Genomic DNA, 23,112 nt, shown 5'->3' with positions numbered 1-23,112 from the left:
GGCCGCACGCATGCCAGGCGAGCGCGCTACCGCTTGAGCCACATCCCCAGCCCATGTTTTAGTGTTTAACATTGTATTTGCATATTTAAGTGGGCAGATAATATTGTATGTACTTTTTGTATACAGCATATACTTTTTGAAATACATGTATATACATATGTATATATGTATATGTATATATACACACACATGTGGAAAGGCTCACATACTTTTTTGTGGTGAATTTGCCTAAAGCATCTCCTAGAAATTTTTAAGAATATTTAATAACTATATCCACTATGTTGTATAAAAGATTTCTTAAACTTACTTCCATTGGCTGACATCTCACCAATCCTCTCTTTTTCTCAACCCATTCTACTCTATGAGTCTATGAGTTAACTTTTTTTAGATATCATGTAGAAATGAGAACATGGAATTATTCTCAAAATTATTTGTCTAGATCATGTGTAATGCTTATTTGATTTTGGATGGATGAAAGAAAACCTTAGAGGCTGGAGCTTTTAAGTCTAATTCCTTTTACTTGGGGAGTAAGTATTCACAGTGATAGACAGATAATAGGACAAATGGAAAATGACAGGTATTTCCTGTCAGTTTTGTTGAGTTTTATAAGAACAGGTTTTGCAAGAAGAGTTTTGGGCGTATGAAGTAATGAATTCCCACTTAATGTCTCATCTAATTTGTATTTAACATGAAGATTTCTGTTTATATTTGATTCTGTTAATTTCATTTAAAAATGAAATATAGAATATCCTCCTTATAGAGAAAATTCACAGACCTTCCAAAACATAAGGAGAGAAATAATCATTCTTAGACTGTACTTAAAATTAGCTATTATTAAAGGTGACATATTTTCTTTCAGCCTTTTGTTGAAAATATTCTTAAAATAATGACTTCATTGTGCTGTTTCTTCTGTTATACATTTCTGCTTTTTAATTCTGTTTCACATTGTATTACATGTTCATTTTTACTATATCACTTCTATAAATATTTAATAGCTATACAATATGACATTTAATGTCCCTTAATATACTTTATCCTCTAGTTGCTTGTTTGATTATATGGTTCCTCACTATGATTAATAATGCTTCAGTGAGTATGAAATAATCTGCATGAAGGTTTTTTTTTTCCTCTACAGAGTCATTGCTTTGATGTAGGTCTCAAGAATAGAATCACAATGTTAAATGATATGAGTGTTTTTCAGTGCTTGACACATATTTCAAAATGATACTATTATTTTCATTATTCCTGTCAAAAGTTTGATAATATCCCTGCTTCAGTTAACTTTTGTGTCACTGTGACCAGAATTCCAACAAGAACAACTTAAGAGGAGGGGAAGTTTATTTGGGGTTTAGTTTCAGAGGTCTCAGTTCATAGATAAGGAATCTATTACTCTGGGCCCGAGATGAGGTAGCATATCATGTGGGAAGGACCTCATGGAGGAAAGCTACTCAATTCATGGCAGGGTCAGGTAACCTAGAGAGAGCGAGCGAGAGAGGAAAGGGCCATAGGAAGACTACCCTTCCAAAGCAACAAACAGTGATTCACCTCCTCCAGCCAGGCCCTACCTACCTAGGTTACCACCCAGTCAGTCCATTCAAACTAGGATTAGGCTACAGCTCTCATAATCTAATTATTTAACTTCTGAATATTCCTGCATTAACAAAAACTTTGGGGAGATACCTCATATCCAAACTATAACAATCCCTTTTACTAGTCCCACAAATGGATAAATTTTCATGGTATTATAGAGGTCCTCTATGCTTTGTCAAATTGTTTTAAAATCAGCTCAAGAAAATGAACAAGTTTGGGATGCATTTATTATTCAAAAGAGATTAATTCATAAAACTATTCATGCTTTCTTAGATGCATATTTATCAAGCATTTAAGTTATTAGTTAAACCAGTCATAAATTTTTTCCTGAGAGGTCTATTATCATTTATACATAGGACTGAACAATGGCAAGTTTTTTGTGATACAAGAGTATATATAGTGGTTTAAGATTATCTGCCTTTAATTCAGATAGACCTGGATTTGAATCCTAGATCAGTTCTCTGCTATCTCCATGAGTTAACTAGTAAATTAGTTGCCTTCTCCAAGCTTCAGGTTTTGTCTGTAAAATGACAATAATTTTAATACCCATTTCATGGAGTTCTAATGATTAGATTTGATAATTCATTTAATTAGATAATGTACTTGACCAGTTCCTTGTACAAAGTAATCATTCACTAAATGGGTAAAATTTATACTAAGAGGTTAATTATAAAACATTAAATCAAATAAAATATGAGACAGTAAAATAATTTTGTGATTTGTATGCTTAGATTAATTTTTGAATTATTAAAATTATTTTAATAATTTTGTGATGTTTTATATGATAAAAATTCACAATGATCTTAAGATTCAATGTCATAGACATCAATGTGCATTAAAGAGTACCCAGAAATCCTACTTGGTTTCTCTAGTAGTCCTGCTTTACCACTCCCCCAAAATGACCATATTATATACCACATCCTTTCTTAGCAAACCTGAGATAGCTCCCCTATACCCTCATTCTCAACCAATTCCCTTGCTTTATACTTCAGTTAGAAAACCAAGCCTATCATAAATAAGTGCCCTTATTGCTGTCCACCATACACCTTAACCAGTTTGTTTTTGTTTCTGTTCATTGTGATGAAGGTCTCTTCTATGGCAGACCACTTTCTTCTGGATCCTCTCTTTATTCACCTCTTCCTTTAGTTGTCACCTTTCCCTGTTTTCATCCACAATCTCTTTGCTATTGTTGGATCATTCTCACCCATGTGGAACATACACTGGTATCTCCTACCTGAAAAATAAAATATTCTCCACTGAACCCACATTCCCTCCACTATTGCTCCCTTCCTATTCTGCTCTATCACTAAACTTCTCAAAAGTGCTTATAAACACCATCAGCATTTCTTTAGAGTACATCTTGTCTGACTTCTGTCCCTCACTATTCCACCAAGGATCTTTTTTTAAGACTATCAATAACAATAAGCTACACTATTTAATGCACAATTCTTTGTATGTATTGCATGGCATCTTCCAGCTACTCTTAGTATCAGTTGACTGTTTCCTCTATCTTGAAAAAAACCTTTTGCCTTCAAATTATATAACATCCCTTGGCTTCTCCTCACACTGCTGTAATTGCTCTCTCAATCTCGTTTCCAGTCCTTTTCTCTTTACAAATGATAAATATCAGTATTCTCTGGCCTCAGTCTTGCACTGTGTGCTTTTCTTAATTAATTTTTTTTTCTCTATTCTCTCTGGAATTTCATCCATCCCCCTGACTTTAAACATTATCCATATCATGATACCACATTTAAAATCTCTAGGTAGATAACTAAGATTATCTTGATTTTTTTTCTCCTGCAATACTATTCACCCCTTCTTATTAAATGACTTAACTGCCTTCATACATGGTTGAACAAGCCATGATCTAAAATTCATACTGATTAATTCCTATCATCAGTCCATTAGAAAGTCTTATTGATCTATCTCTAAAATCTTTTTTTAATCTATTTACCTTTACCTGTTAAAGTAATCCAGACTCCTTTATCTCTTGCCCACACTTGAACCTGCTGGCTTCCCAACTAAGCTTCCAGTTTGCTTCCTTTCAATTGCATGCAGCTTCCAGCCAGTCTTAAAGGTAAAAGTAATCTTGTCAATTCTCACTTAAATCACTGAAGTGATTCCCCCATTACCTTAGCCAGCAGGCTCTGCAGTCATGTTTTCTGGAATTAAATCCTGATTTCACTTTTTTCTAACTGTGGAATCTTGGACAAGTTGCCTAATCTTTCTGAAAAAAAAAAAAAAACTACGTAGTGGCAAAGTTAAAGGAGATAATTCCTTTAAAACAGTAATAGCTATCCTTAACCACCAATAAATATTCACTATTATTATCAGTGTTATGTGGCTTGCAAAACCCTATGTGAACAGACTTATATGAGCCAAGGTTTCAAGTTGAATATTTGAAGAATACCTTTCTTAATGTCTCTTCAAATAAGAATCTTGTTTTATCCCTCCCTTGAAAAACAATTTATTTACTTTATACTAGTTGTCATCATGTGTAATTATCATTTTCTTTTGTTTGTGGCCTATTTACTAGACTGTAAGCTCCATAGAGAGACTGTGTTTAGCTTGTTCATCATTATAACTATGACACCTAGCATAGATTTTATCACATAGTAGGAATTTATTATATATTTGTTGATAAAATAATTAATGTATCTCATATTCTTAGCAAGACCTTTGTATATTCAGATTTTGGGTAGTTTTTCATTCCGATTCAGTTTGAATGCAATATAACATCTGTTTTGCAAGTCATAAGTGAAATTTTCTTACATTTCCTTATATATAGATTAAATTGGAGAAGAGAACAAGAAGGTTGATAATGAAGTTTCTGTGACATATATATAAGTTCTCTCATATTTAATATTGTATTTTCAGAGTATAGAATAACTTCTGACTCTCAAAAAGGAAAATGTGAGGCATGATATTGTGTGGTATTAACATAATCTATATTGACTGTTCACCTTGAATTCCATCCCAAAGGATATTTGTTAATATAATTTCTAAGGCCAAGAGGCCTTAAAATAATCTTATTGCATGAGTCAGCATTGTAGGAATATATTTCAATTAGCGTTAATTTATATGTGATAAGAAAAAAACATTATTTCATAAGGACTTTAAGTACTTTCCTAGTTATTAATAATACTTTTATAATCAATGGAAAAAAATAAATGGAAATTTTATAACTATTAAAAATGGAAGATATTTCTTTCAGATTGCACTACCAAATAGTTACTTATAATTTAAGAAATAATAGCTTCTAAAATACAGAATTATATTTAATATCATCTAACAATATATAAGTATTTAAATGAAAGTTTTACATATTTTTTACTTGGGTACTTTCAATATTTATAATATGTTCTTGGAATTCAGTATACTGTTTTGGTTAGCTTCTCATAAAAATATTTTCTTTAGAACAAAAAATATTTTTTAAAAAAAGAAAGGATTTTTTTAGTTTATACCTTATTGGATTAGTCATTTCAAGGTTTACTCTTGGTTTATGTACCACATAACTTTATTTATATAAACAAACCTTATTAGCATTCCAGTCTTTCTATGAGATAAAGTGAGAAGGTTGAAATTTTAAAATCTTTTGAAGTCTTTAAAAGTGATTTTCAATAAAAAATTATTGTTAGTTTTATTGAGAGTAAAAAATTAATGTTTCCAAATAGTTTCTGCCTCTTTAATACGCATGAATGACTTAAGTCTTCAATGAAATGATAGAAATGTTATCTTTTCACATTAGTTCAATTCCGTATTCTTTTAAATACGGAATTACTTTTTAAGTATGTTATTTCACATTGGAAGTATATTTTCTGAAAAATTCTTTTGTCTTAGCCCATATTAGTAAATGAGAAAGTTCAGATATAACAGACAGTCCTCTTTAATTGACCCTTCCTCTTCCATATTTCCTCACCTCCTCTCTCCTCTTTTGCTATTCTATTAAGTCAGGCCTGTGGAGTGTTATGCTTGAGTTAATTTTCATTTGAGTAGAACTATTAATTTCACATACATGAAGTATTTCATTTATTGTTAAAAAATCATCAACTTAAAAATTAACACATTTTACTAATGAGGAAAACTAAAGATCCCTCCCAAAAGGCTCATTAAAACAGTATTATGTATATACAAATATAACAGAACTTTAGACTTTAAAAAAAATCTATGAAACCAGTTTTTTGATTGTTTTGTTTTTAGTATTCTTCAGTGATTCTTAATGAAATGTTGACATTAGGAAACAAACAAGAATAGTTTTTACTGACTCTTAGAATGTAATTTTAAACTATGGTGGGTTCAAGATGGGGAATAAAAAAAATAGGTCTTTTCTTATATAAGAAAGGCAAGAGTGGTGGGTAATTCCCAGTTTAAAAAAAAAAAAGAGGGCTGGGGATGTGGCTCAAGCGGTAGCGCGCTCGCCTGGCATGCATGCGGCCCGGGTTCGATCCTCAGCACCACATACCAACAAAGATGTTGTGTCTGCCGAAAACTAATAAATAAATATTAAAAAAAAAAAAAAGAATTCTTTTCTAAAGAATACATCCCGTAGAAAGGGTGTCCTAGAACTTTTGGAAGCATAGTCCTTCCAGGGATCTGTACTATATTCTGCCAACAGGTAAATTAGCCATTGGGGTGAGGACCAAAAAAAAAAAAAAATCTAAGATACATGTATTTGTCTAAATATCTTTTATCTTTTTGTAGAACCTTTCAACTGAATGTCTAGAAACTTTTCCATTTATTTTACTGATCTTTGTTATACAAGAAGTTTTATTTTTTTGTGTAAATCAGTAAAAGCAACTCCCAATATGTCCAAGGAAACAGAAAGCATTTACTCCAAGACTGTTCTCTGACATATTTGTTTGCAGCCTTCCATGTGTCAGAGAGTAAATAGTTGTCTCTTATTTTCCTGTTCATACTTTTAATTCATGTAAAATTCCATATGAACCATAACATAGGTTAAATTTTCTTTAAGTATTTTGACTTTATAAGTAATAGTCTGGAAGAATTGGATTGTTTCCTCAAGCAGTTCATTAATATGAGCTTGTGCAAATTGTTTTAACCTCATGCTTCCCTTGGTGGTATATTGGAAGCTAATGATGATTGCTTGTCATTTACTTTGTGGGATTTTTTTTCAGGTATCAAATGATATGTTTATAACAGTAATTAGCAAACTGTGAACAACTATTCAAAATTAATGGTGGGATTATGAGCATATTAGAATCTTTTTGCAGCCTTTAAGAACCCATGAATAGTGAAAAGAGCAAAACATTTCATTTACTAAAATGTTTTTATTTTAATTAATACACTGGTATATTCACTGTCTATATTCAATATAAATACATAAAACAGTGTAACAATCCCGGGTTACTGAACATAAACTAATTTTTATATAGTGCTTTTCTTCAAAAGAAGAAAATTTGGTGATCTTACATTCTTTTGTGGAAAAATAACTTGGGTCCTATTATAGTATTTTTCAAATAATTTTAAAAACAACTGTTAATAAAAACAGAAGGCTTTATAGGAATTAGTAATGACAGATACATATTTATATTTTTATTAAGGAATGTTGGGTAGTTTCTTTTTTATATGTAGCCACCTTGGTAGCCCATCTGTTCTGTTAGTATCACAGTATTAAGGTTAACATAAATTCATAATGAGCACACCTTCCAAGTTCTTCATTTAGTCAGTAACCCTTAGGATTACAGAAAAACAAAATTAGTTTTGTTTTAATAACAGAACTAGTGTCAATACAGTATAAATGACCCTGGATTTATCAACATTTCACTTTACATTAATATTGCTTCAGTATTAGGGAAAAGTTCTGGGAACTCTAGACCCACTGAAAGAGTCATTTTAGGGATTTGTGTGTGTGTCTGTGTGTGTGTGTGTGTTGCAGAAGATAGAACCCACAGCCTTATATATGCTAGGAAGTGCTCTGCCTCTAAGCCTCATCCCCAGCCTCACTTTTGTGAACTGTTTTTAACAGTTTAAACACTTGGGTAGAATGCTTTTTATTATGGTGACAGGTGATTTTTGGTTTTGTTTTGTTTTTTGTCTGTAGCTTCAAGTATGGAAGTATGCATGTGTGTGTGTGTGTGTGTGTGTGTGTGTATACACACACATATATAAACACATACATATATATAAGTATAAATTATTTGTATTTATATATGTGAATTTTAAAAATGTGCTCTTTATTTTGGACTCTGATTCTCTAGATCAGCCTTTAACCAACTTTTAATATTTATTAAATATTAAATATTAATATTTAATATTAATTTTAATATGTATTAACTATTAAATATAATATTTAATATAATTAATATATTAAATATAATATTTATTAAATATTAAATATTAAATATTTTAATATTAATTATGACTCACTTCATTTTTTAGGAGATTTTATGAAGACGGAGCAATTGTCTTGGGTGAAGAAGCAAATATGCTTGCTGGCATGCTGCTTGGACTCAATGCTATTGATTTCAGGTACTTAATATTTAACTAACTGAATTCAGTTTTTTTTTTTTTTAAAGAATTTTAATATTTATTTTTTAGTTATCGGCGGACACAACATCTTTGTATGTGGTGCTGAGGATCGAACCCGGGCCGCGTGCATGCCAGGCAAGCGCGCTACCACTTGAGCCACATCCCAGCCCCTGAATTCAGTTTTTAAATTACCTCATGAGAGTTTCTACTTACAATTTTTTCTTTCAATTTTCTAAGTAAAACACACAGTTGATATTTGGTTCATGTTGTTCCCTTTCAAATCCATTAGTTTTCCAAATGAGTTTGCTCTTAGAAAAGAGACATTCTCAAATTTTAAGAGCTGACAGACTTGCCTTCTAACTTGGACAAATGAAAGTTTATAGACTATACCCCCTAAGTCAGTCCCCTACTAGCACTGAGGGGAGAGCTCAAATCTTAGTATTTTTCAGCTACTCTTTTAAAATGAAAATAAATACATTAAACGTAGTCTCAAAGGAAGAAAGATTCTGGCAGGATATCTTGGGTATCTTACATTTCTTGTGTTATATATTTAGAATACCAAATAATATTGTTAATTTTTTCTTTTATTATCAACAAATAAAATTGTTTCAGATTAAGACGAAATACTAAAAATGGTCATTGTGCTTTCTAGATGCTTGGAAGCATCTTTTTATATTTTTTTAATCAAGCCCAGATTTTATGTATATTTTAAATCAAAGTTTGTCTTCAAGAAAACTCAAAGACACAAATGAAGGAAGCATTATATTTTTATTGAAATATACATATCATTTGAAAATTCAAGAGTATTAACAAAATAAGACTGAAATGACTTGGTTTTTCCTTCATACACTTTTATATTTGATCAAAGCCATGTACATCCCATTTACACATGTTCAGGATTAACATGGCACATTCTTTCAAGCACTCTCAGCGCTTTCATAGATACTATATCACTAAATTCATTCCCACTGTTTTTATAATGAGGTTACAAATCATGCTTGGAATTTCTCAAAGGAATACTAGGCAAATTTGCAAACAAATCATCCAGCAGATGTTAAGATTTGCTTTGCAGACATTAAGCATACTTGAAGGTAGTTATACATTGGAGGTTTTTCACTTAGTTATGGGGGAGACAGTGTCTGAATTAGATAAAGTCTAGATTGTAGAAAACTTTAAAAAGCACTGTATTCTAATTCTCAAGTATTCAACTTATACTAGACACATTAAAGTGTTTGTCAATTAGAGACTGAAATGTCTTTTAAGTCTTGAATTAAAAAATAATTCTGCCATTTTCTTTTTCTAGTAAATCACTCTTTTCCAAATATTTGACATAAAAGAAGTCCAGTTTTTCTCTATTTGTACTTGTAATAAACAAGTATTCAGTTAATTAGTTCACTTTCTTAGAAAGAATATGATGGTGGAGCAGGAAGATTATCTTTTTGGGCCTTTTAAGAATGTTAACTTTTTATATGACAGGTTGTTGGCCTGGCTTAAATCTTTGGAAGATGGGAGTTTATAGATGATTTTTTTTCCCTTTGCAGATCAACTTACATCTACACATTCCTATTTATCTTTCTCGAAGATGCACTTTTTTCTTCTAATAATAGTAATAATAAAACCAAACACCTTTTGTGTTATATTTTTATATGTGCATCATATAAAAGTAAAAATTACTCAGTTGGGTAACTGAAAGATCAGAATTTCCTTTATTGCCTCTATGAGACTCCTCAGTATAACTTTCAGTAAGTCACCTAATCTTTTTCTTGTTTATGATTTCAAAAGAATTGAATGGAGGACTTTCAGCATCCTTTGTAGGTCTAAGATCTAAGCTTTTTCACCATTTGGATAGTTTCAGAAACTCTTTGTTTTCTAACTAATCAGATCTTTTTAAGGAATATACATTGTCACCGGAGAGTTTATATCTGAATGTGAAAAGCAAATCCTCATTTGAAAATTCTCTAGTGACATGTTGAAAGCCTGAAGACAAAGATATTGTCAAATACAGAGAGTTTAAGAACTTTACTGTTGCTACTTGATAAATTATATAACAGGTATTAACTTGTACAATGCTTTGTCATTGTATTGAAGGTAGAGTATTTTTTTAGGTATTTATAATAAGTTTGATAAAAGAAATGTCTCTTATTTGTAATACTTAACTTTGATTTAATATTTATGTATTAATATGAAATATTTATTGTTTATCGTCTTAGCTTCTGCCTGAAAGGACAAGGATTAGATGGCAACTTCCCTGCTGTAATAGACTATACACCATATTTGAAGTTTACACAAAGGTACTTACCATTTTGAAATGTTGTTGACATCTTATTTTATAATTGTATGTTTTGTGCAGTAGTCATCTGTTTTAAACTACTTTATATAAAACATTTGTTTCAATATCAGAAATTACTAGAGTATAAAATTCAGTTGTATTTTTAGTATTTATGTAAATACACATTTTTATATAATTGCAATTCTCATAGTTTTTACATATAAAAGCATTTATTGATTTTGCTTTAATCACCATGTAATAGTAATAACTGAAATTGCTCTGCAGTAGTCCAGTGAAGTTTCAAATTTGTAATTCACTATTTAGATACTTTTCTATTTTACCTCCTTTATAGAGAATAATGAATATCATTGTACAAATCAATTTGCCTTTTGTTTCTGTTGTAAATTTTCAACAGAAAATTTATTTTAAGAAAATTCAATGAAAATTTTGACTCTTAAAAAATATGCTTATAAAAAAGTTGTGCCAATTTATCCTCCTATGATTATTGTGTAGGCATTCTAGATTTCCCACAAATACAATAGCATTGAAATTAATCAGATGAAATATATACACATTTCCAAGTTCTACTAGAAAAATTGATCTCCTGGCTAGCATGGTATTCTTTATATACTTCTAAAATGTTATAATCAAGGCGAAATTGTAAGCTACTCTGTGTGTATATGTGTGCATAAAACGTATATATGTAACATGGGTGCATACATACATACATTCAAGAATGTATGAAAGGCATTTTCCTAGAAGCCAGGGACACATATTAAAAATAAGTGAATTTTTGATACTTCCATAAAAAGCCAAGATAACCACCACCTAGTGAGAGATAACACTTAATATTTCAGAGCTAGGTGTTTGACAATATTTTGGATGGGGAGGGAGAAAGAGAAATAGTGCATTATGACAATTATCTTCATCGAGTAAGTGGATCCTTTGGGAAACAGGATACTTCTAGTACATTAAGTGCAGAAGCAAGAAGATGTTTTGAACAGACATACAGTTACAGTATTTTGGGATATGTTAGATTATGTACATTTTGTGAAGATGTCTAGTAGTTAAAAATAATAGTAGTAATTATTACTGGATGTTTATTATATATAAGGCATTTTTAAGAGCTTTACTTCTGTTAATTAATTTACTCCTTAAAGTCAGTGAGGTAGGCATTACTTTCCTGATTTAAAAATAATAAAACAGGAACACATAGAACTTAAAACATATCATATGGGTGGTTTTGTTTTGTTTTGTTTTGTTTGCTATGCTGGGATTGAACCCAGGGCCTTACATATGCAAGTACTCTACTACTGAATTAAATTCCTGCCCTAGACATATTTTTTTTTGGAAAAAAACCTAACTAGAATAATATATATTTTATGCTTATACAGTTATCAAAATGAAATCTGTTATGTATAATTAGAATCAAAAAATAGAAGAAAAAGAAAGAAAAACAAACAAACCCAATTAGGTTCCTAATTTTAAAAAAATTTAAAAAATCATCGGATTCTCACTTTCCACCCCAAATTAATTTATCTAGAAAGTTATATGTATTCATTGAAGAAAAATTAGAAAATACAGAAAGGTAAAAGAAAACAAGTCACCCGTTATCTACCTTCAAGAAATAGCTTCTAGCTGGGCATGATGGTGCATGCCTGTAATACCAGTGACTCAGGAGACTGAGGCAGGAGGATCATAAGTTCAAAGCCAGCCTCAGCAACTTAGTGAGGCCATAAGCAATTCAGCAAGACCCTGTCTCTAAATAAAAAATATTTTTAAAAAGGCTGGGGATGTGGATCAGTGGATAAAGCCTGGATTCAATCCCTAGTACCAAAAAAAAAAAAAAAAGAAAGAAAGAAAGAAATAGCTTCTAGAAGCATTGTTAATGTTTTGTGAGATAGTTTTCCAGCCTCTTCTATGCATAGATACACTTTTTTTTCTTAATAAAAAATTTAAATATAATATATGTGTACTGATTTTTTTCCCTTTAAACAGTAAACAGTTTTACTTGTCATTAGCTCTCTTTCTACAACATTGTTTTTTAAAATGAACAGAATTTCATTGTCTATATAGGATGTTTGCCCAGTTATTTTGGGACTTTTAGGGTATATTCAGTTATTTGTTTTTATATGCAGTATTATAGTTAACATCCTTACAAGTATACCTTCTTACATAGATCTATGATTCTTTCTTTTTCCTCCTTTCCGCCCTCTTTCCCTCTCTTCCTTTTTTCTTCCCTCCCTCTCTTTCTTCCCTCCTTCCCTCTATTTCCCCTTCTTCCCTTCCCCTTCATTCCCCTCCTTCCTTCTCAGGACCTTACATATGCTAGGAAAGCACTGTGTTACTGAGCTGCACCCCCAACCCTTTTTCATTTATTTTGAGACAAGGTCTCACTAAGTATCCCATGCTGGCATTGAACTTGTAATGATCCTGCCTCAGCCTCCCAAGTAGCAGGGATTGCAGTGTGCACCCCCAGGCAATGATTATTTCTTTAAATTCAAATGATAGAAGGGGGATTTCTGGAAGAGAGAGAGAGAGAGAGAGAGAGAGAGAGAGAATATTATTATTAAAGCTTTTGAAATACACTGTAAAATTGCCCTCTAGAGAGCTCATACCAGCAATTGTTCCCTTCCATTAAATACCCCTCTTTCCTATGTTTTCCACGTATTACACTCTGAAGACATAGTGGAAAGACATGATCCTGTCTGTGTTCATGCCCCGTAAATTTGCTGGAGTGCCTAATAGAACTCAGGGAAACACTTTCTTAAATTTACTGGCTTATTATAATGGATATTCTAAATGATATGGATAAGTAGCCAGATGAAGACATACATAAGGCAAGGTCTGGGAGAGCTGTCCTGTCCCCATGGAGGTGGGGTGTACCACCCTTCCAGAGCACTCGGGCAAGTTCTCGTTTACCTTCTTGTAAGCCTTCGTGTGCTCTGCCATCCAGAAGCTCTCCAAACCCTGTCCTTGTGGAGTTTTGTGGAGACATCATTGCTTAGGCATTTTTGAAGTATGGCCAACTATGTAGACATGGAATTGAATAAAGAGTATGATCTGATGCTGACAGAGTGGAGAACCCAGTGAGGCCTATCTTCACAGTCTCCTTGGCCTCTCTTTGCAGCATTTGTTCCTCCCAGGTATGAAACATGAAGCAAGACCTTTTCTGAAATGGGGACATTATCTGACAAGGCAGGTCAGAGAAATACTTTATGGCAAGCTCTAAGACAAAGGCACGGGACAGAGTTAGGGCATAGTTTTAGTTTCTGTGACCCACCTTGAGGAAGAGAAATTCTAGTTTCTACCACAGGTGAAAGAAGGGCAGAAAAAGATCAAAGAGAAAAAGATTTTTTTCTGAGGCCTAAAGTACCTTGACATTATAGCAAAAGATTGTCTTTCACCTTTATGACTCTGAAGCTATTCCAGAACTGCTTCAGGAGCCAAGGACAAAAAGCCAGGTAATTTAACTTTATTGTTCTCATCATTTTGGAAACAACAAGAGCTGTGGAAGTTATGAGCCAGGACAAAAGCCAAAAAATATATATATCATAGTATCACAGCAGCAAATAAGCATGTTGTTACATTCCCCATTTTAAAAACAAGACTTTTTAACCCCACATTTACCTGTGGCTATTTCTCTTTTCCCTTTTCTTTTATTACAAATATGTCTCTGTTTTTATTTATGGTCCCTAGTAGTAATACTGAGTCCTTAAAAGGACTAAAGGAAGCACCTAGGATTACTGAAAAGTTTCTTTCCACCTAATGAGGTAGTCTGGCAGTTTCCTAGTTTTGTATCTTGGGTTCAGTAGAAATATTTCTTAGCGGTATGTAACCTCTTGATGCAGGGTCTGGGTTTCTCTATAATAAATACCTTTACAAAATGCAGCCTGCAACTGCCAGAGTTAAGCAAATGGGTAAGTAAAACTGTCCTGGTGAGGGAGCATTTTCCTATAGGAGTTCAGTCTTGATGAGTCAGTGTAGAAACTAAACTCCTAGGAGGGCTACATGATCTCCTGACAGGATTTGCCAGCCACTTCTGGGCAATGATATCAGCATTCTTTGAGGTGGCAGGTTGGATGCCTGCTTCTGATGTATTTGGGTGAAAAGCTGAGTCAGCCAGCAGGAGGTTAGATGATTAAATAAGAAATAAGAGAATCTTGGTTAAGCTGAGGACTTCATTTGGAAACCAGAAATGTTAACAGGTAACCATGTATTATCCTGGAAAAGTATACATTTAATCCCCCAAAATTTTGTTGGGAGTTATGTTATTGAGAAAGGAAACTAAGATGAATATGAGGAGGTTTTATTTAGTGGCATACTGTATTGGAAATCTAAAGGCCTGCAGCATATTTAAATTCCAACTCTTAATTTTTTAAAGATTGTGAAATTGTCAAAATACATATGTAGCAAGTTTTAATATATACTGTATGATGGGTGGATAAGACTGTCCATCATACCATTTCTCTTGGATCACTTGGCATAGTTTGGCAGTGCAAGAACTCTATAACATTAACAAGTTCAATAAAAAAGTAAATATGTAGGGAAAAATGTATTTTGGTGATACTATGAAAGATTGAAGGAGTATTTTTTCTTTGTTATCTATAGGAATTTGATTGGAATTACACAACATCTTTTGAATATTCGATGAAGCTCAGTCAGTAAAACCATTTACACATGTTTTCTTTGAGAAAAGTATTCTTTTTAAATTACTGATTTGATTTCATTCGTAGTCATATGATCATTCCAATTTTCTATTTCTTACTGATTCAATTTTGGTAAATTATTTCATTAACATTTTCAAAATTTTATACCATGATGTTCAAAGAAATCTCTTTTTAATATCTTAAATCTCCTGCACTAACTAGTAGTTTTGTTACTTTTAAGGCTCATAATTTTTATTTTTGTTTTCTCTTTTTAAAAAAATCATTTTTGTTAAAGGGTTGTCAGTTTTATTCATGTTTCTTAAAGAATATTTTTTACCTCTGTTGTATCATCACCTTCTAGTTCATTAATTTCCATTCTTATCTATATTCTTTCTGAATTCGTAAAGATCTTTTCTTTTTCAGTAATTAAAAATTTCCTTTTAAGTACATAGACTGTAAATTTTCTTTGAAGTCCTCCTTTAGCTATATTTCATAAGCTTGATAAATTGTTTTTATTTTAGGTCAGTTTAAAAATACTACTTCATATATATTTCAAAAATATATATGTATATATGCTTATATAGACATATGTATGTACAACACCTTCATACATATATGTATGTGTGTGTTTTTACCAAGATTTGTTTGAAGTATGATTTCCAGGGCTTTTTGTTGCTTTTATTAATGAATGTAGTCTGCATAATAATAGTTCCTTGAAATTTGTTGAGTCCAGAATTCATCAATCAGTTTTCCGGTGATGAGGTCTTATATTCAGATATGCTTGTTAATAGTTATGATCTAATATTCTATGTCCTTTCTCATATATGCTTAATCTTTTAAATTAAAATATGATATACTAAATTTTATCACTCTGATATTCAATTGGTCAGTTTTTCTTGTGGTAGTTTTAATTTTTGCTTTCTGTTTTTTGAGCAAACTTATTAGATACACACAAGTTTATAATTCTTAAATTTTCTTGATATAATGACCTTTTTATCAATATAACTATACATGTGTAATGATGTTTTTATTTCTTAAAGTCTATTTTGTTTGATATTAAAGAGTTCCATCAATTTTCTTTCAGTTAGTATTATATATTCTCATCTTTTTTACAGACTTACTCTTTTTTTCATATAGACTAACATGCCTTCCAATATAAATGCATCTCAATTCAGACATTAATACATAAACAAATGGCTTGACAGTAATAGTTAAATATCATCAGATTCAGGCTGTACCCTGATTTAAGCTATGTTAATATGTGGAAAAATGAACACCAGGAGTTTATGAAATACAGTGCTTTCAACCTTTCTGGGTCTTTAAGTTTTTAATTGTTTTTTAAAAACAATACAATTTGGGGGCTGGGGATATAGCTCAGTTGGTAGAGTGCTTGCCTTATATGCATAAGAGGTTCGATCCCCAGCACCACAAAACAAACAAACAAACAAACAAAAAATGATACTATTTGGGATTTTTAAAATCTACTCCAATAGGCTTTGCCTTTTTTAAAAATACATTTTTTTTTAGTTGTAGTTTGGCACAATACCTTTATTTTACTTATTTATTTTTATGTGGTGCTGAGGATCGAACCTAGGACCTTATGCATGCTAGGGAAGCACTCTACCACTGAGCCATAAGCCCAGCCCCTAGGCTTTGCCTTTTAAGTGAGGTGCTCAGGATATTTACTGATATATCTGTCCTTATATCTTCTATTGCATATGTTGCTTTATATTTATACTACTCTCTCTTCTCAGTTTTCTGTATTTCTTTTTCCAATCTTCCTCTCATCTTTCTTGCCTTTATTTGGATTGATTTTCCCCTCCCCCTGTTTTATTCCTCTATTAGTTTATTCTCTATTTCTCTTTTACTGTTCCGCCATTAATTTTAACATGAAGATTTAAATTTTAAAACATTTAAAATTTTTTTTAAACACCTAAGGTTAATATCTATACCATTCATCCAAATAAATGAGGAATTTGCACTGCTTGAGCAATCTTTCTTTTTTTCTTTCTACCAGAAATTGAATCAGGGGCACTTTACCACAGAGTTACATACCCAGTTCATTTTTATTATTTTTTAAATTTTGAGACAGGGTCTTGCTAAATTGCTAAGGCTGACCTCAAACTTGTGAGCCTCCTGCTTCAGCCTTACCAGTTGCTGGGATTACAGGTGCCACAATGCTCAGCTCTATTTCTTTCTTGATGTATGTTATTGCTATGCAGACTTCCAGTCTTTTATTCATCTGTTTAAAATTTCACAAAGTGTAGGCATCATTGTTATTCTTTCAAAGCCTAAATTGGGCAGTCATAAACACACATTTCTCTTCACTTGCTTTCTCATTTTTTCACTTTATTTTCTGTTCCTCTGTCATACTGATGTCCTACAGAATTTTAAATTTGGATTATGACGTATATTCTGTCTGCTCTACCTCTGGCTCTCTCTCTTCCCAATAGAAAATAGTTGAGAATGACTGTTTTTTTCTGAACTTACCTTCTCCTTGCCAAAAGGGAGCTGACCTTGAACACTACCCTGTATGTACCCCATTGCCACTAGCTGGTAGTGCTTGTTTTCTGTCTTGTAGTGGAGATTAGACAATCAATGATCCACCTGAGCCAAGGAAAAGAACATAGCCAGAAAGCTCCTACTAGCACATCTACAATTTCTGGTTCTCTTCTCTGGAAATTCTTTCTCTTCTGAGCATTCTCACAGGTTTTAACATTAATTCCTTACTCTTTAGGTCTCACTTGAATTATAGTATCTCTACATTTGGTTTTGTGAAAGGGAGTCAACAGGCCATGCTAGTTTGCCATTTTTTTAAGGAAACTAAAGTACTTATTATTTTTATTATTATTATATATTTACTGTCAAATATTTTGGATTTGCTCACTAGTAGCTTAAAAATATAGAGATATTAATCAAATTAGAACGTATTTTTTACTTTCTTTCTTTTTTTTAATTTAACCTCTGCTCGTCCCAGTTCTGACAGTATCAGCAGCGATGAGGAAGAACTCAGGACTCTGGGCAGCAGTGGTAGCTCAGGAAGCAGCACTCCAGAGAAGGTGGGGCCTCCTTTCATCATGGATGAGAACAGCTGGTTCAACAAGTGTAAGAGAGTGAGACATAAGTATCAGCTAACCCTGGAACAGAAGGTACTTATCAGTTGTCAAAAGTCACTCAGTTTGGCTCCACTTATTGCCTTTGGACTGTCACTACCAGAAGCCCTTTTAATTTAATAAATTATGTGCCATTGCTACTTCCCTTCTGTTTCTGAATTATCCCCTTAATTAAAAATCAGGCAGAGTTGTAGGAGAGGCTTTTGTTTGTTAAAAACTTTCTCTAATCTTTATGTTTTAACATAAAATAAGTCATTTTATTCTTTTGTAAGCAATTTAATTTATAAACTTGATATTATAGTCCCTATAATTCATTTTGTAAAACATTACTGGTTTGTGAAGCATATGTATGTCTGTCTTTTTTCTTAATTAGGTATATTAGCAAATCTTGTCTTCCAAACACTATATTAGGGAAAGTGGAACATATAACAGAAAGAAAAATGAACTACATTATTTTGAGTTTGTGACCTTTACTTTTTTACCATAGTATTTATTTTCCCTGCCCCTTCTTTCAAATGTTCATTATTCTCTTACGTGACATATGTAGAGAAAACACAGTGGAATTAAAATAGAAATATTACAACAATTTAGAAATATATCCAGGAAAATGGTCATAAAATAAATTTACAAATATAAATAGATTTCCTATATCTAAACAGCAACTGCTTAGAAAATATAAGCAAAAATATCACGATTATAATAGCTATGAAAGTTTGCATAATTTATATGAAGAAAACTTTATACCCTATTACAGTAAACTTCTGGTGGCAGCAAGAAAACAGACTAAGATCATCTGAGAGCTTTTCTTCTGTAAAAATCTGAAAATGACGGTTATTATACAAATTTGAGCCTCCTGGCATTCTACCATCAAGCCGCATCCCCAGCCCTTTTTATTTTGTATTCTGAGACAGAGGCTTGTTAGGTTGCTCACGTTCGCCTTAAACTTGTGATCCTTCTGCCTCAGCCTTCTGAGTAGCTGATATTACAGTTGTGTCTCTCTGTGCTTAGCTTAGAATACAGTTTTGTTTTTTAAAGTTTTATGTAGAGCTCTCTCTCAAAGAAAAGGAACTTACTAGGGACCAGAAACATGCAAGGATGTGAAAACAGGAGGAATAAGTACATTAGTTAATACCCCTGCAAGCCCCAGAGATAGAGATAAGCCTACAATCCTTTAAATTTAGATACTTGTGCTTTAATACCCACAGGGAAGCAACAGATAAGGCCCACCATCTCATTCAAAACAGAAACTGGACCTAGAAGGCCAGAGTAAATAAACATGGACTACATGAAATAGCAACAATAAGAACTATTATAGGATGGCAGTTGTGTCCTGGAATATGTTTCATAACTGGCTCTTACAGAGCAGATGGAGAGAGGAGTACTAATTTGTAGGATTTGCCAATTTCTGGGGCAAAAACTCCTACCATGGCCAACTTAGAGCCACCAGTATGACATTACTGAATGTGAATTGGGAAGAAATGTGCAGTAGAACATGATTATGTCGTATTTCTGTCAGAAAGATGAAGTAGACAGAAATGACTATAACAACATAAATTAACAGTAAAATAATTAAGAAATGGTGAGTTTTGAGGAGTTTTTTTTTATATAATTCACTTAGTTGTAAGTTTATATAGTTTTATCTTTAATAATAGCAGTGCTGGACTGGGGCTGCAGCTCAGTGGCAGAGCACCTGCCTAGCATGTGTGAGGCACTGGGTTCAATCCTCAGCACCACATAAAAAATAAATAAATAGAATAAATAAAGGCATTCTGTACATCTACAACTACAAAAAAAAATTAAATAATAGCAGTGTTTAACAGCAGACTTAGAAAGCTTTTGAAAATTTAACAATCAGCTTGTGGAGCCCATAGGAGCTGGCTGCAGCCTACCACTAGAAGTATGATAGAAAAGCAAAATTAAAAGGCTAAAAATATCAGAAAAAGCAAGAAGGACTAGAGCACTTGTCTCACACATGTGAGGCACTGGGTTCAGTTCTCAGCACCACATAAAACTGAATAAATAAATAATAAAGATTTCACTCTCCCCTCCAAAATACTTTAAAAAAAAAAAAACAAGAGGATTATGGAAGCAAGAGCCTTCAGAGATTTGATGATAATGAAGGGTAGAGACATTTTGTCATGTGCATGCCTGTTTACAAAGTTAACATTTAGGAGTTGCAATTTAAAGAATAAAAATAGAATGTTTGACTTCCAAACTAGTAATGGGAAAGAAAAAAAATAGGAAAAACTTGATTCATACAATAAAGGAAGCAAATAAGAAAAAATGGATATGTTAAAAAAGAACAAAAACCAGGGGCTGGGGTTGTGGCTCAGTGGTAGAGCACTCACCTAGCATTTGTGAGGCCCTGGGTTTGATTCTCAGCACCACATAAAAATAAATAAAATAAAGGTATTCTGTCCAACTACAACTAAAAAATAATTTTAAAAAAAGAACAAAAACCAAAGCAGTATAAATAGATTTGAGTAATAACCAGAAAAGTCAATATCACCATAAAAGTAAGTGGCACAAACTTACCAACTTACCATTAAGGCAAACAGATTTGTTGAAAACATAATTATAAAATTTATATGCTGTTTATAAGAAAAGTGCATAAGGGGCTGGGGCTGTTGCTCAGTGGTAGAACGCCTGCCTCGCACGTGTGATGCACTGGGTTCAATCCTCAGCACTGTATAAAAATAAATAAATAAAGATACTGGGTTCATCTACAATTAAAAAATATTTTTTTAAAAAAGAAAGATGCATAAAATATAATGACAAAAAAGTTGAAACTAGGGAAGTAAATAAACCATGCAAATATGAACCAAAATAATTCTGTATCAGACCAGTGACTCAGAAGGCTGAGGCAAGAGAATCACAAGTTCAAGGCCAGCCTTGGCAGCTCAACTGTGATCCTGTCTCAACATAAAAAATAAGGAAGGCTGGGAATGTACCTCAGTGTTGGATTGCCCCTGGGTTCAATTCCCATTATTCTACATGCACAAAAAAAGAATTCTGTCAGCTTGTGGAGCCCAGCAAGGCCAGCCTCAGCAATTTAGTCTGTATCATTATCATTAAACATAGACATTAAAGGTACAAAGCATTATTAAGATTAAAGAAAGGCATTGTCTTTTTAAAATGAAAACTCACTGAAAATGTATAACATGGCTAAATTTACATACATTTAATAATATAGCCATGAAAAATATGAAGCAAAAGTTAATTAGAATATGTAGGAGAGAAATTAACAAATCCAAAATCTTATTAGGTAATTTTAATATCTTTCAAAGTAATTTATATATTGAACAGACAAAACTTCTGTAAGATATAGTAAGCTTGAACAAAACAATACATAAACTTGATCTAAAATACATTAATTTTGACAAAATATACGTTTTTGTCAAGCACAAATGGAATAGCTGAACAATTTTTATCAAACGTATAGGTCACAATACAAATATCACAATATAGATATCACTAAAAACATGATATAATGGTAATCATAATGCAATAAAGTTAGATATCAATAAAAAGTTTAACACCACTCACATATAACCTAGTGGAATTTTTGAAAACTTTCTAAATATGAGTAAAAAAGAAATGAGGAAATAGAAATAAAGGACAATGAAAACAATGCATATTAACAGTTGTTAGCTGCAACTTGTATGATACTTGTACAAATACTATAAGGAAGAAAAATAAGTATCTTACAGTAGGCAAAGAAAACCAAACCAGTTCAAAAAAAGGAAAATAATGAAATAATTGATACGTATAATATAACAGATATAAAAAACAGATGAATAAAAACTGCTTATTTACAACAACTAGCAAAAATGATAAATCTTAATAGGAATAATTGTTATTAAAGTTAAGGCACAGATAGACAATTTTAAGAATTAAAAAATAGATAGCATACCTACAAAAGCAGCAAAAACTTGCCCCAAAATGGTGGTGCACATGTATAATCTTGGGAGCATCTTGGGAGCCTGAGACAGGAGGATCGCAAGCTCAAAGACAGCCTCAGCAATTTAGTCAGGTCCTAAGCAACTTAGCAAGACGCTGTCTCAAAAAATAAAAAGGGTTAGGAATGTGACTTAGCGGTTAAACACCCCTGGGTCTAATCCCTGGTACCCCCCCAAAAAAAGAATAATTTTTACCATTTTATATCAATGCCTTAGAAAACTAAATGAAGAATTTCTTTTTTTTTTTTTCTGAGTCTATTTCTCCCACCTTCTTTATTTGTAAAATGGGAACACAGAAACAACTGGAGTATGTTTTACATTAAACCAAATAGGAATTATGACATTAATGAAGAATTTCTTTAAATGTTATTTATCAAAATTGATAGACCTATAACTATTTTAAGAATTGAGTAAATGGTCTAAAATCTGTCTACCTATTAATCATCAGACCTGTATGTTTTGGAGAAAATTCTAACAAATTTTCTAAAGTCAGCGATCCTGATTTTATACTGACTATTTCTGAGAAGTGAAAAAGAAATAATATTCTTCAACGAATTAAGTGAATCCAGTATAACTTTAATAGTAATTTAAGGTCATGTGAATATAATATCAGGTAGAAATGTATATAAAGCAAAAATAATTATAAGAAACAATTTGACATTATCTGCTACCTATGTCGTAACAATTCTGCTCCTAGGCATTTTTCCTAGAAACTCTTGAATGTATGTACCAGGAAACATAACTGTGAATGAATTCACAGCAGTATTGCTTATGTTAATCCAAATGACCATTGTCTGTAAATGGCAATTCACATGGCATACAATATTGAGAACAAATGAACTATATAGCTAGACTCATCAATGTAGACCAAAAAAAAAAAAAAAAACCCTAAATTTCAAAAGAATATAGACAGAACTCAGGGAAACTGAACAATATATTGTTTGAGATGATATGTCATAAACCTAGTAAGAAAAGCAAGGGATGATAAATATAAATTTCAGGATATTGTTATACGTGCAGAGGAGGTGCAAAAGAGTGTAATT

At 32.1% G+C, this 23,112-nt stretch overlaps 1 protein-coding gene across 2 annotated transcripts in view; it reads left to right on the top strand.

Moving 5' to 3' along the window:
• Window positions 1-23,112, top strand: part of Rundc3b (RUN domain containing 3B) — a 129,634-nt gene that overhangs the window by 52,165 nt on the left and 54,357 nt on the right. For both annotated transcript variants that reach the window (XM_048785453.1, XM_048785452.1), the window contains exons 5-7: window positions 7,990-8,079; window positions 10,290-10,370; window positions 17,975-18,146. In XM_048785453.1, the coding sequence (XP_048641410.1) occupies window positions 7,990-8,079; window positions 10,290-10,370; window positions 17,975-18,146 (343 nt within the window). The remainder of the gene's footprint in view (window positions 1-7,989; window positions 8,080-10,289; window positions 10,371-17,974; window positions 18,147-23,112) is intronic.

The sequence above is a fragment of the Marmota marmota genome, unplaced genomic scaffold (assembly GCF_001458135.2).
Source record: "Marmota marmota marmota unplaced genomic scaffold, marMar, whole genome shotgun sequence".
NCBI lineage: Eukaryota > Metazoa > Chordata > Mammalia > Rodentia > Sciuridae > Marmota > Marmota marmota.
Note: the sequence above shows the minus strand (reverse complement) of the source record. Positions and strands in the feature narration are given on the sequence as shown.